Consider the following 15,163-nt stretch of genomic DNA (forward strand, 5'->3'; position numbering starts at 1 on the left):
CACTTCCTGCAGATTTACTCTGTCATCTTCACCTCTAACCTCCCAGTTGGGCCTGTTTTCCAGTCAGCACATGTAACCAGCCTGTTGACACAGACCTACCCCACAGGAAGAGACAGTGGGAGACATGGGCAGAAACTCTCTGATCCCACACCAACAGACTGCAGTGCTACAGGCCTGTCCAGACATCAGGAAGGTGTCAGTCAAGGCTACTTGTTCTTTTTACCCAGGAATTCTGTAACTGGAAGTTCGCAGCTGCCTACATCAGTCCCTGTGTAACTAGCAACCCCTCAAACTCTGAGATTCTCTTAAATTCCCCCTTAAACAGATTTACTAAAAACACTTTTCATATTATATGACAATGTCACATACATATTCTGTATCTGCTGGTTGCAATGCTTCCCTGGAGCTATATTACACTTGAAATATTTAAACCCAAGATGTCATTGTTTATGGCTGCACCTTCACATTGATTAGACAATACTCTTGTGCATCAGTTTATACTCATTACCTGTTAATTTAGCAGGACATATCTGGCATTTTTGCAAAGCTTGAGGTCTCCACTTAAATTTAAAGTAAACTTCCATGGGTTTGAACAAAGCATGGCTGCACAGTAATGACAAATCCACTTGAGGGAGCAGCAGAGCTCAAGGGGTGAACAGCCATGTGCCCTGTCAAAGTGTCCCGGAAGCTGCTCGCTCTTGATAAGGGCCATAGAGAAACATTACAAAATGGAGGGAGTTAAGCAGGACTTTAGGATGCATACCTAAAAATACCAAAACATGTGGAAAGCCACATTAAGGACAAAAAAAGCCCTGCGTATATGAGCAGTAATCCCCTTTCATTTGTCTGCAGCTGGGTCGCTTGTTCCAACCCATCATGATTTCTCTGAGATTATTTGATTAGATCTTGTAGAAACAGAGCGACAAGGAAGAGGACAGGAAGTTCGGCTGCTCTGAAGACTGAGGTGGTGGAGGATCTTATCTGTCTGTCACCCAGCAGTGTCAGGTGTTCATTGTCATCTTCTAAATTTGAATGCAAACTGGACTGGCCTTAATGACCTCTCTTAAACTTCCCAAGTAACCACTTGTGAGCATCAACTCTATGAAATGAGCACACGGTTCGTTCATCAGTGATATTTTATTGCATATCCCCCAAAAAATGATTTTAAAACTGTTTACAAATCAGTTATATTGCATCAAAAGTACTTGGATAACACTTGCTACTGTGATATCTAGTGTAAGTACATGTTAAATGTGGACTGAAATATTTGCTTTGCCCATATTAAAATTTTGCAATAGTACTGCAATCGTATCAAACTGAATTTGGGTGAGTGGCAGGAGGATGTTTTATGCATGCTTTGGATGTGGATGGAATCATATCACTAATACAGAATATAGAATATTTGGAGAAGTAATGTGTATATATGTTTGGTAAAGACTGTAAACTATTTAGTATGAAGTATGAAGTATTTGCTAAGTTAATAAAGAAAAAGCCCGTATTGATTAAGTGTCTCAGAGTACAAGTGTCAAAGTCCTGCATAGCTGAATGAACAGAGCAGAGCATTCACACACTGAGAGTGACTGCAGCTTCGGCTCTTATACTCTGGCTGCATTCACACAAAATATTAGGGTTGCATCTCTTCATTGCACAGATCCGATTTTTTTTTTTTTTTTTTTTTTTGAGGGTGGGGGGTGGGGGGACCTCAAAGAATCTGAAATTTTAGTTTAGTTGAATTATATGATTTGCTCTTCCTGTGTGAATGCAGCCGCAGAGACACTTTCTGAATACGGGCCAGACGGGCAAGATGTAGAGTGGCTACTCAGGTTCCAGTCACCTGAAATGCTTCTCGGCTTGCATCATGCACACACCCCTCATTTTTAAATGTGTACATTCATAAACAGAAGGCAGGTCAGTGCCTGGCTCCTACAGTAGTCACTCATCATCATCCCTGTCTTTGGCTGTATTCACAGAGAGCTGAATAATCCAGTTGACAGTGCAGCTCTGATCTTCTCATGGCTGTCAGCAAGGAAGAGACAGCATAGTTTCTGTCCATGATGGGATTTTTATTAACACTTAATATGCATGTATTTGTGAGTACTCTAATGTTTTCCACAAGTATGATGTTTGTCTGAATTTGGTAGAACCACATGGAATCAATTTTGTTTTTTCTTTGTATAAGTTGTGCCGCAATGAGCTATTTCCAACTAGATTTTTCTGTCGCGGTGTGAATACAGCCTTTGTTTCATCTTCCCTCCGCTAAAACAGGTTGCAGCCATCACTCTTCTGCTTCCTCTTCTGACCTGTCTCCACCATTCCTCAGCAGCTCATCTCCTTCACCTTGGCCACCACCTGGTCAAATGAAAGCCACATTGACAGAGATCAAAAAAGAAGTTGTTGTTTTTTGTGTCTCCACTGAAAAGCCTTGTAATGAGTATCTAATTTGTGTGTTGAGTTGTGTGTCATTCATGTGTCCCCAGGTGTGGTGTGTAGATATGTGTTTCTTACTGATGTCCAAAGCTTAAAAATCCCCCACCCACCCCCACCCCCAGAGTCCTTTAAATCTGAACTATTTTGAATAGCAAAAAACTTCATAACATCCAAAAGTGAGTTTTACTTTCATTTTCACGCATAGTCATTACATATTTCAAAGGTTGCGTATTTGGGATTGAAACTCCTCATATGTTCCGTGAACTCTCTTTTTCCTTTACATGGGGACAAACTTAAGTCCAAATATTCATGTTATAATATCTAATGTACCCATGCCTATTGTATTGGCACAGCATTGGCATTAAGTCTGACATTTGAAAACATTTAGTTGATGCTTTCAATCCAAACGACGTACAGTGAGTGTAAACTGGAAGGGTCGAGAACGATCTTGTCCTGACAACTGATCTAACAAAATATTCCTGTGACTCGAGCTGTGGAAGGAAGCAAAAGTGGAGGAGAAAAGAAAACATATTTCCCCCTAAGATTGCTAATGATATAAACCAGTGGCACGTTCTGCCCTTATAGATCCAGTAGTTCCCTGTGTCTCTGCTGATGTGTTTCTAATGAAGTCACTAGCCAGCGTGGTGTAGAGCGTAAACACAGAGGTGTTTTCCCTGTGTTTTCCTGCATGAATAACAGCCCACTGTACCTTGATATCCACGACTACAAATAACTTATGTTAGAAAAAACATACACACAGACACACAGACACACAGACACACACACACACACACACCACACACCCACACTAACAAAATGCTGAAAAGTGGAACCAAAACAGTATCTAGGTGTGGAAATCAAACCAAAACCACCCAACCCACCAGTGCTATGTGAAACAGGTTACCACTTGTAACATTCTTTATGAGAACAACTGCATGATTACGAAAACATTTTGGATTACATATCCAGTATGGATTACAAATCCAGTGTAATCCAGGCAATCATCACTTTCTACACAAAGCCTGGATTATACTTGGTTTGTCTCCAACATTTTACACATCCATTTTGGGAAAAGGTCATTACCTAGAGAAAATATGGGCAATTCGGTGTTTCAAAAGTAGAATCATTCTGACAACAAAGACGTAAGTTATCAACAACCCTTAAACAGGTTATCAATTATTTTAATTCTAGCACTATAAATCATGTTGTAATGGCATGAAACCTATTAACATACCATGTTGGCATCACAATGAACTGACCTGTTCAAAGTCGGGAAACTTCCCTAACTGCAGCTTGGAGAAGATCAACTGACCATTTACTGTCACCTCGAAGCTCGCTGTGAGGATGGAGAGCACAAGGCAATGATTATGTAAAAAGGCAAAAACAGGGACACAAGAAAATACAATGATTCAGAATGTGTGTCTCATATTAAAACTTGCACTGCAACCAAGATTAAAACAGAGACCTGACTGTGGGCAGCATGAAACACTCATCTAGAATCAAAAACAGTCTAATAAAAAAGACAGGTAGGTAGGTCTATAGATAGATAGTACTGCTTTATTTACACAGCAGTTTAAATCACACAGTTGCAAAGTCATCAAGTCATAAAAGGCAAACATAAAAGAGCACAGACAGATAAATCATTCCAAATATCTTCGATAGAGATCTATGGCAAGTGGGAAGTATTTTTACTGTCGTATGTAGTAATGCAGGCAGTAATCATGATATGTGATCTGAAGATGTAATCATTTATTAAATATTATTTTTAGTTAAGGGTGTAAATTGTAGACACTATTAACTCACATGGTTTATGTGAATCAGGATTTGTATGGGACGAATGTTGATCAGACAGTTTTCAAGTTTCTCACTGACTCAAAATAAAAAGGCAGGAGGGGCTGAGAGCTAAGCCGCACACTATGTGGAGTTGCTGATGACTATGAAATGAGATGCAGTACAAATGCACCAGGTTTTCAGTTCATTTTGAGTTCATTTATGAAAGACCTTGGACAAGAAAAGTGTGGAGGAGAACATCTCATCTGGCCCAAGTGGTAGTTTTTGAAGGTAGGTTTTGAATCTTAAGAAGACAGATAGATCGATAGATTGGGTGGTATGAAGTGGTAAACCTGACTCAGTGACTACAAAGCAACCAGTCTGATGCAAACCATAGTGGAGAGGTCATGTATATAAATACTCAGCCTCTAGTGCTGCAGAGATCTGCTCGCCAACTGGTATTATGTTACCCACTTTCACTTTGCATTTGGCAGCTGAGTGTTTTCAGGACAGTGCCACAGAGAAGAGCGCATGTTTCCCTGCCCACTGAACGGGACTGTGACATGTGGACTTACAGCTCCTCCCGGTGGTGCCCGACACCTGCACGTCCTCCACCTTCTGCCTCAAGGTGTCGGCCAGCTGCCGGTACCGAGAGCCGTAGCCTCAGCCGTTACTGTGGACAACAGCAAGAGCCAACCATCACACAATGCATAGGTGTGCTATTTTCAACATCTTAAAGTGAGTTGATGGTCATACACTTTAAAAAAGGCTTGTTTCGGCTGTAAAGCTTCATCTGCTTGTAAGCAACATTGTTATCTTATTTGTTCATGACTTGAAATAAAGATTAAGTGTAACATAATGCAAGTCTGCAACAAGAGAGAGGTGACATGCAGGTATGGAGTTGAAGTGCAGTTAGCAGAATGGACTGTAGGGGGCATAACTCCAAGAAACCACCGTCTATTCAAACGAAAACTAGGGAAACACTACTGTTGACTGAAAAATCAAACACTGACAGGAAAGGGAAAGCAAAAGTAAGTGGCTCACCAGTCCTCTGCTACAGCAGCCCGGGAGCTCTTACTGCAGTTCAAGTTTTTAACTAAGGGCTTTGAAATATTATAGTGTGATCTCTAAGCCATTTCATTCAATACTAGCCTTGAAACAGTATTTTCCCCAGCGGAGGTTTAACACTGGAGTCTGTGATGGCACTTGAACGTCTAATTGCCTTCATGGCGTCACAAAAACAAACGTGGCACCGAGGTCTGGATTTCCTGTATTAATCATTTTACAGTCAACAACGTTTTCTCAGATTTTACTCTTTTGTAAAGACACGTTATATTTGGTTGCTATGTTTATAACAACTGATAATGCATTTTCCCTTGTCAGTCTAATTTTCTCAAATAATCGAAAATTTACAAACAAACAAAACTCAGTTCTTTGTATTTATGAAGGAAACAGATCCTTATCAAAGATTTCTTCCTCGCATAAAAAAAAAATCTATCAAAACAATGAATGTATGCAACATTTTCAAAGTTTTTAAGTGGGTTTACTGGCATACACTCGCGTTTTTCATTTATTTTTTTTATTTTTTACCTTCTCTTTTTTTGTTAGGTTTGTTTTGTTTTTGCTGTATTTTTCTCTTTTGCACTTTATGTTTTATTGTATTAATCCACTTGGTATGGTCAGGAGTTTTTTTTAGCTTGGAAAAAAAGTCAGGATTTCTTCCATCTTCCCCTTCCTGGAATCGTTTGCGGGAATGTTTTCCCACCCACTGTGCGGGTGTTGGATGCGGGGCTCCTTTTGTCTGCTGTGCATGGGCATGTAAAGCCTTTTGAATGATTAAAGGCTTTAAATAAACTTGAACTTTACAGAAGAGAAAAAAAAAAAAAGTTACCATAATTAACAGTTGACATTAAAATTATGGTTTCATTTTCAAACTTCACAGTGCATATAAAGCTTAAATTTATATGATCAAAGACATGTTTCAGAATTCATAATTAAAAACCTGTGGGCTACTGCTTCTTCACCTTCACTGGAAAGCAGAAAAATATGCAGATAGATTCTTAGCAAGCTATAGGAAGTGAGTACTTCCTGGGTTTAAAGCTGGCTGTATTAACTCGGTTGTTATTTTAATGACTGCTAGACTGTTGCTGTTGTTTTTTTTCCTTCATGTGTTTGTTTGTTTGTTCTGTTTTTGCAAAAACTGACATTTTTACAGCATCTCCAGTGTGTCAGTAAGAATGCCCGTGTTCGCAGTCAGCTTGTCTCTAACACTGTCAGAGGTGAATTAATTAAATGCAGTACTCACCAGTACTCCACATGAACCAGGACAGGCATGGTTTTGCAGTTGTGTTTCGGCCTTTGCTTCTGTAAGCCAGAGGCTGAGTGTGTGTTGAGCTCAAAGACGACCTGAGAAGTGCTAAGTCATGTCAGGACACAGGCTGGTTTTGCAGGGAGCCGCACCCAGAGTGGGTGGATGCGTCTGTCAGGCGGCACATGAAACATGAAACTGTATCCCGTCTAAATGACACCACATTCCCTGAAGCCTGTCCGTTCAGTTACATTTAGGACCTGAGAAAACTGGCAGCTCGACAAGCCTCAGGGTCTGTTCAAACGCCGTGAGAGGTCGGCTCTGTTACTTCAGATGAGTTTCATGCAGGGAGAGCAGATGTGTGCAACTCCCATGGAGCTCTGAGCAGAGATGCAGCCTAGGTGATACACAGTGTCCACTTTATTAGGTACACCTGTACAACCTAATGCAGTTCAATACAACAGCTCTGCCGTCAAGTCTACCTTTTAACAAAGTTTATCATGTTCAGTTTTTGTTGACATTGTGGAGAATGTGTAAATTTAATTGTGTTATTAAGGTTGTAGTTTCCCTGCTAATGCTTTTGTGCTTTACTTGTAATGGAGAATTACCCCATCATCATATTGCAACTTCTAATTTAAGGCTTTCACTCTTTTTTTCCATCACTAGTCATGTCATGACACATTTGCTGGTAATGGCTTTGGTATCAGTCATGATTTTAAACCACTGACTTGTGAATTACAAATAGCAAAACAGTTCCATGGAAAACAATGATTAATAGCATTAGAAACCGTTCACGTATGAGCAACAAAACATTTTATTCTTCAAAATCCACTGTTACTTTAACTGCCATCCCCCATCCAAGCTGTAGGGAGTGGCTTGGGTTTAATGGCCTTTTTATCTCTTAATGCTAAGTCATCTATTGTTAATGGAATATAAAAACAACTGCTGGTTATTGTTGCTACAGTGAGGTTGCTGAAGACAGAAGAGCAGAAAGCTTTTTTAACATTTTATTAGTTTAAAATGATATACAGTACAAAATGTATACAGTAATACCCTCAGTTCCTCAGTTCCCCTGCATAAAATATTTTAATCTGTTAAACTCGTGCCAGATAACAGTATCTATAAGATACACTAGATTGTAATTTGTTCACACAAGAGTTGATGACAAAGATATAGCAATAGTACCTTTGTAACATTAAAAACTATCAGCAATTTTTGGTGGACACATTGTGAGAGTTCAATACAATAAAATTACATACATTGTTCTGTAAAAGTTGCATTGCAATCTGCCCATATTTTACAAGATTTTCAGATTCATGTATATCTTTTCATTAAGTATGAAAAAAAAGAGTAATGATACAAGTCCTTACACATTTATAAAAATGATCTGGTGGCATACTGCAAAGAGCCTTGCAGTGTGGATCTCAGCAGGCTGTCCTCAGAAGCTGCTGTAACAGAGACGTACAATGCACTTAGAATTGTTTTTTTTCTTCTTCTTCTTCTTTTTTTTTTTTTTTAAACAAGGCAACTTCTCAAACTTCATAATAAATACTAGATCCTCCGCAGTGAGATTGTACCTGTTGATAGCCATTTCATATAGAATATACTCATAACATATAAACTTGTAAAAAATAACTATAACTTTTCCCCCCTTTCTTTATATATTAAAAAAAAAAAAAGAAAGAAAAGGTCATGGTTGTTGCTCTGTGTTTGACACAGCATTTTGGTGGAACCAACAAAAACGTAACATAGTCAGCATGCATTGGTTTCCATGGGAACACAGGTGTGATTCTTCCAGTTGATTGGATGTTTGTTTTGCTCAGTTTTCCTAGTCCGTGGCTTTTACTAAACAGATCAGGACGTCACCCCCACCCGGCCTCTGGCTGCTTGTCTCGCACTTTTCACCAATCACAGCATCAGCCTCATTGATTGGCGGGACTCCTTGACCCCGGCCCCTGGATCGTGGGGGTCATCCTGTGGGAACGTCACTTTATCTGGCGTGTATTCATTCCGCTTCATGTCTGACAAACAAATATGAAAAAAGGAGAGGATGTCAGGCCCGCGAACAGAATCTGCTGTCTTATCCCTGAGTGTAATGTTGGTCCCTTTTCTCATTTGTGGAGGTGTTAAGATCTTTATGATATGTACCTTGGGTTTTTATGTCTCACTTGCACAAGGGAGTTTCTGTATCAACATGTTTTGCTTTCATGCATTATAGGCTTTGTTTTCATGTATTAATCAGTATTTATCGCCTCGCTTCTATGTTTGCAGCCAGGAGGCCTGTAAAATGTGGGCTATAAAATGAGTCAATCTGACAATCAGTTTCAGCTGGGCACTAAATCAGTTTGTAAACTAGAATGATGTTCAATCGCTCACGACTGTGTGGGTGTGTCCCCCGCATGGATTCATGAGCTTTTGTCAAATTTTGAACACCTATAAGCTTACATCAAATTATTTCTCGTCAAAAGTTAGAGGAGGGACACTTCATCAGCATGCTGTCTGTGGGGGTTTGGTTTTCAGCACAAAATTGCACTCTATTCTGGTAGTACTGTTGCCATGGCAAATGAAAATGGATAGGTGCTGTGGCCTAACCACAACCCATGTCCATACCAAGCACTGAAAGAATAATCAGTATCTGTAACCTCAGCAGCATTCACAAGGAACTCTATATGGACACTGTGACAGACGTGTGGGGAGGTTTTACAACGAGCTGCAGAGCTTTCCTCACCAGGAAGTTTGAGTTTCCGACAGCAGGAGTTGCAATGGTGTTTAGCACGAAAGTTCCTGATGGCATCGTCCCCCAGGTTGGCAGGTCCAAATATCATATCATATGATCTGTAGGAAACACACCAGAGTGACTCGTTAGTGCATTACTACTGTAAAGCTCAGTTTGGTCCAATATGGAGCCACAAGAAGAAAACATCAAAGAGGGCACTTACCCCTTCTCCCCGCTCTTTATAACAGATGGATCTGTCAGAATCTCCCCGACCCCTAAAGACACACACACACACACACACACACACACGACACTTCTGTACAAGATGGACAGCCATGAATCACTGCAGCAGCACAAGCACACACTGCAGGTGTGAAGAGATTACTGAGGAGGTAGTCAGTCTAACATAACTAGAACTGCAACGAGTAGTCAAATAATTAGTATTAAACTGATAATATTACAAAACTCTAAGCAACTAATGTATTGTTGTTTTGAGCCATTTTTAACAAGAACTTTCCAAATTCTCTGATTCTAGCCACTCAAATGTGATTTTTTTCTAGCTGCTTTACTCCCGTATGACAGTAAACGAAATATCTTTGGCATATGGACTGTTGGTTGGGACAAAACAAGACGTCACCTTGGGCTGTGGGAAATTATGATCAACATTTTTCACCGTTTTCTGACACTTTATGGACCAAACAACTAATCGACTAATCAAAAAAAAAAAAAAAAAAAAAAAGATCAACAGATTAATTGACAATGAAAATAATTGTGAGTTGCAGCTCTGAATATAACTAACTGTGAGCCAGTTTTCTTGACCTAGTGAGGGTTATGTTATTGGTTTGGCACACATTAAAGACTTTAGTAAATGAAGGCCTTTGTGTTTAAAGTGACTGGGAACTGTGGCCTGTGCTCTGCTGAGGTCGGTGGGGAGTTTTTACCCTGCAGGTCGAGCACCAGCAGCTCTCCACGGGTGTACTCGAACGTCCAGTGGCTGAAGGCCAGCATGGTCTCCTCCAGCAGGTTGGTGGGGACGATCTCATCTCCGTTGTTGTTGTTGAACTTCCTGAACTCCCCAGTGATGCACTCTTCTATGGCGAACCACTGGCCGGCAGAGTGACAGTACAGCAGGAACACCTCCAGAAACCTGCAACACACCCACAGCGACAGGCCTGAAAGGGCAATTCTGCTAAAATTTTTAGTGATTATAGGACTTTTCTGCAGGAGAATGTTTTTTCTTGAACTTACATCATTTATTACTAATATTACCAGGGAAATATTTAATGTAGATTTCTGAAAAGGACTGCAAAAACATTTTTCTAACTGTCTTGGGGAAATGTGGACACAAGAAGCTGTCATGAAATTACTAGTTGTTTCCAGAGAAAAACACTTTTGCAGAACAAGAAGCTATGTGTCAATCAGTTGTGATGAAAATCATGTGTGGGCAAGAGTCAGCACCGTCATGCAGTTCAAAGTGACAAAAAAACAAGTGTTGCAAAAATCAGTGGTAAACATCTGTAGGTTAGAGTATTTTAAGCTAGTTCAAACAGATTATATTGCTGCCCACTGACTGCATGTAAGGGAAAATGAGGCTGGCACTATAAAAAGATTTAAGATTCTGGAAATTACCAGAAAAATGAAATGCCTGTGAAATGGCCAGTGGCTTTCAGGGTGATAATCCACAAGTTACAATGAGGCACCAGAAAACAGTCTCTAATCAATTTCTATTACTTTTTTTTATCTATTAGGAAAAAAAAAACAGCAATTGTGTATCCAGAAATGTGAAACTTCAAATCTTTGAACATGGGAGCAGTTGCTGAAAGCTATTCTCCACAGATGTGTTACATGGATCCACTGCATGTGTGTGTTACCTTGGTGAGTAAGGGATTGTCTTCGGCCTTATTTGGTTGAAGGCAAATGTCAGCTTCTGAGCAGCTCGTTGCTGTTGAATTTCCTGGAATGAAAGAGAGATAAGGCACACCTGAAGATAGGGTTCATTACACTGCAATTGTTCACAAATGGAGTTTGTAATTTTTGTAACTTGTGATTCACCTCTGCTAGCACAGATCTTTTTTAGTGGCTGCTTTTTTATAAACTATACAGTCACTTGTCCTCGTAGCACCAATTAGTGTTGGCTATTGTGCTGTCTACACACCACAAATCTGTCTTAGAAGCAACAACCTCTTTTTTCTTTATTTTCAAGAAAACACATGCACTATTATCATCCCAAGAGTGCTGACAAAAGAGCATGTTCTCCTGTCTTGTGTGTCAGATGCTGATCATCCAAAATATTTTAGCTTGAACAAAAGTGTGCTGTGCTCAGAAAGATACAGAGAAAGAGCAGGAATCACAGTTGAAACAACTAGCATTCAACACACAGATCCGCTAATGGAGTGCTATAGATGCTTTTACCCTCATGGACAAGTATGATGACATAACAGTGACACTGTGAATGCAGATGCTGAAATATAAAATCAGCCTTAAGGGCAAGTAAAGATCCTGTGTGCTTGTTAATGAAATTCTGAAGAACATAAAGTCTACAGTCAGGGTGTGTATGTGTTGCCTACCCTGAGACAAAGGTGCAGCACGGTGTCCTCTTTGTAGATGCTCTGCCAGGTTTGGACCACCTCAGGAAGGAAGGACTTGACTATGTACAGGTGCCCTGGTTTTAGGATGTCGTACTCTGACCAGGTGCAGAGCACCTTGAGGGCCCGTCTCAGCCCCCCACCCATCTCCTCCTTGCTGAGAAACTCTATTTTGGCACAAAGGCCCCGCTGGGCCCAGGAAGACATGCTGTTGTTGATGGTGTTGGGTGAGCTCTCCTCAAGACGATACACAGTCACCGGCTCTCCTGAACAGCAGAGGGTGGGGGTGAGATCCACTTTGGTAAAACTGTACTACACAGGTCTGATGCAAAACTGACAGTGTATCGACTCTGGAGCCAGCTATTTGACTGGCTAATAAACCTCTGCCTCTTTAAATAAAAACAGTTGCATGACTGCCGTCTTCTATAAACTTTTGAGGTGCTGGCTGAAAATACAGTTTATAACAATAACCTGCCCAATAACAACAGATTTAAACCATCTGCATTTATATTTGAAATCAACTGACATGACTTGCAGTAAGAGTAATAGTAAGTATGTGGTGTTAACACACCTGCCACTACACCCACACCATGACGCAGCAACATCATGGACAAGGAGTGTGAAACTGACACAGAGCAGCTAAGCTTTGTTTGCCTAAAGCTGTGGTTTGAAAACAGCAGCAGGTGTGGCTGAGGGAAAAACAGGGTGGAAAGTGACGTATCTGGCTGACTTCCTCATTCTCTAACTGACAAAGGGACAGCTGAGGTTTGACACCAGTCACACCCGTACAGCCGGTCCAGTAATAGTTTCACTTGAATGGAAATGTAAAATTCTGTCTTACCTCTTGGGGGCACAGGGGTGAAGGGGATACTCTGGGACAGCCTCATCAAGTTGTTGCGCTCCACAGCTATAGCAAACACACACACACACACACACACACACACACACACACACCCACACACCCACACACAATTGTAGCAGGAGGGTTAACATGGGCGAAACCACATTGCAGGGCTGTGTTTTTCTAATATTTGTTTATCTTCTCTTTAAACCGGTGCATTTATACAACAACTGATATCCTGTACATGGTATAAAAAGTTAAAAGGTAAATAACCAATATCCTGTACTGTAAAAAAACTCTGTGGATCCTGCCACCCTGCAGTCTGAAACAACTGTAAGAATCCAGATCTCACCTGAGTACTGGTAGCTTTCCATTGGTTTGAAGGGGGAGCCGATGGCTACAAAACAAAACAAACGTGGTTGGTTGTTGGCATCCATACAATACCCTCTACAGACTTACCTGATGGCAGTCAATAAATGTGTCAGTGGCAAATCAATACACAGTCAATTAGACACAAATTTAACTGGGTAGCCAATACCCTGAGCTGCTATAGCATCAACTAGCTGATGTCTCTCAACAACTACATCACAGCAAAGTCAACTCAGCACAGTGCTGCAGGGAACACAGTGAGTGTGTCTGATGTAGAAGCTACTGGGCTGATCGACGGCTATCAAAGAAACAACATCCGAAACAAAATGTGACACGTGCAGGTCTGGAGCCATCTTTAAGGCTTTGAAGCGACAACTGATTCCAACTTGTGAGAACGGCTGTTACAAGTAATTCTAAATTAGCAACTGCAGTGACAGATGCGGAGTTCACTCCATTACGACAACTCACAGTCAGAAAATGAATTACAGACATATATGAGGTTGACTCTGAGGTTGAACCTCTGGAACACTGTATTCTCCTACAGGGTAAAAAAGGCTCTGTGGTTCCATAAGGTTATTGATCTTTCAGCCAAGGAACATTAGTAACTATTGGGATTTCACTGGTGTTTGTGGCATAGACAGTGCTGATAGATGACAGTTTGATCTGTCTGGGTTACTCACAGTCCTTCCTGGCTCCCAGGTGGGTGTGTCGTGATGTGTAGAGACCAGCAGCAGCTGTAAACCACAGGAGAGAACCATGAAGCTGTCATCCATCCACATGTGGCTGAACCAACATAACTACATGCGTCTTATAGCATAGTGCTCACTGTGACGAAACATTTCAGGACATTTTCAGAGGAAGTCAGCACTTCTGAAAATGACTTGCACTACAGTTGGGCTTGGTATGGAGGAAAACTCCATCTAAAACAGTATATGTGTAAAACACATTCTTGTGAGTCAGAGAGTAGTGTCCAGGCAAGTGATTGCACTTCACAATGTGGGCAGAGGAGCTACAGTGAAATAACATTTCTTACTGTTTAGAGCGTCATCCCCAGGAGCTCGTCTGAGAGAAACATAGAAAAACAGAGCACAGGACAGGTGTTAGTTTAAAGAACAAAGCAATATAACTAAGATTAAATACAAATCAATATACTTGAATATAGTATGCTCAACAACATAGTTAATCTATACATAAGAGGCTGAAAACTGCAACAACTCATGTAATTACATGAATGCATGGAAGAGAAAAGATGAAAGGGCACTGAGTTGTTAATGCATAGGGTTGGGTATCGTTTGGATTTTAACGATTCCGAGTCCGATTCCGATTCTCACTATCGATTCCTGTTCTAAACGATTCTCGATTCCGATTCTTTGAGATGGAGGTCAACAGGTCACAGCCTATTTATCAGGAGAATTTTTTCATTTGAAAAAGCTACACAATGTACATTTGCAGGTGTAAACATTGGTAAAACATTACATAAATTGGTCTAATTACACAATATAAAAGTGCACATATTGATGTCAAGTATTTGCCATTTTCTTAAGACATAAGATATCTCTAGTAAATTTTTTGAACAGAGCATAAGAGCAATGTGCAACAAATACACAAAAACACTTTAACATGTGTCCATATACAGTGATGTTTTCAAATGAAATGAGCACTTTGCCAAAGACAAATCTGTCAGCAGTTAAATCTGAACTGTTACTGTGTAGATAACAAGTAGCTACCAGGGGTCCGTTTCATGAAGCAGGTTCAACAAACTCCAAGTCTTACCCTGAACTCTGAGTGGATCTACTCTGAGACAGGAAACTCTGAGTTTTGGGTTCAAGAACAGCTGATTTGAGTCAGTTTGATCAACTCGGAGTAGTTTCACCTGGAGGTAAGCGCGTGACCCACAGCTGTAAAAAGACAGCGTCAATGTAGCCCCAATTTGACGAGTCACCATGGCAACGGGGATGCGTCGGGCTGCGTTTTTCACCCCAGTTGAATTGGAAATCTTAATGCATTCATACAGCGAGTTTGAACATGTTCAAAATAATAATAATAATAATAAATTAAAGCTGCAAGCAGCGTTGGACGGGCCCTCGCCCCCCTGTGCACGTCGGGGATGGCGCGCGTGTCGAAGTGCAGATAATTCGTCCGTTTAT

The 15,163-nt window shown here is 40.7% G+C and overlaps 1 protein-coding gene and 1 long non-coding RNA gene across 3 annotated transcripts in view; both read right to left on the reverse strand.

Annotated features, from left to right (window-relative positions):
• Positions 1–1,691: 1,691 nt before the first annotated feature.
• LOC115378838 (uncharacterized) lies at positions 1,692–6,652 on the reverse strand. The gene is made up of 4 exons (XR_003930168.1): positions 6,503–6,652; positions 4,773–4,870; positions 3,687–3,763; positions 1,692–2,349 (listed from the first exon to the last, which is right to left on the reverse strand). It is a non-coding gene; the product is annotated as an uncharacterized LOC115378838 (long non-coding RNA).
• An 846-nt stretch (positions 6,653–7,498) lies between these two features.
• trpm7 (transient receptor potential cation channel, subfamily M, member 7) overlaps positions 7,499–15,163 on the reverse strand; it is a 52,394-nt gene continuing 44,729 nt past the window's right edge. For both annotated transcript variants that reach the window (XM_030079302.1, XM_030079292.1), the window contains exons 31-40: positions 14,050–14,078; positions 13,697–13,750; positions 13,000–13,044; positions 12,648–12,713; positions 11,789–12,072; positions 11,093–11,175; positions 10,163–10,368; positions 9,445–9,496; positions 9,234–9,340; positions 7,499–8,526 (exon numbers count right to left, since the gene is read on the reverse strand). In XM_030079302.1, the coding sequence (XP_029935162.1) occupies positions 8,414–8,526; positions 9,234–9,340; positions 9,445–9,496; positions 10,163–10,368; positions 11,093–11,175; positions 11,789–12,072; positions 12,648–12,713; positions 13,000–13,044; positions 13,697–13,750; positions 14,050–14,078 (1,039 nt within the window). In that variant the 3' untranslated portion in view covers positions 7,499–8,413. The remainder of the gene's footprint in view (positions 8,527–9,233; positions 9,341–9,444; positions 9,497–10,162; positions 10,369–11,092; positions 11,176–11,788; positions 12,073–12,647; positions 12,714–12,999; positions 13,045–13,696; positions 13,751–14,049; positions 14,079–15,163) is intronic.

Source organism: Myripristis murdjan, chromosome 3 (assembly GCF_902150065.1).
Source record: "Myripristis murdjan chromosome 3, fMyrMur1.1, whole genome shotgun sequence".
Lineage (NCBI taxonomy): Eukaryota > Metazoa > Chordata > Actinopteri > Holocentriformes > Holocentridae > Myripristis > Myripristis murdjan.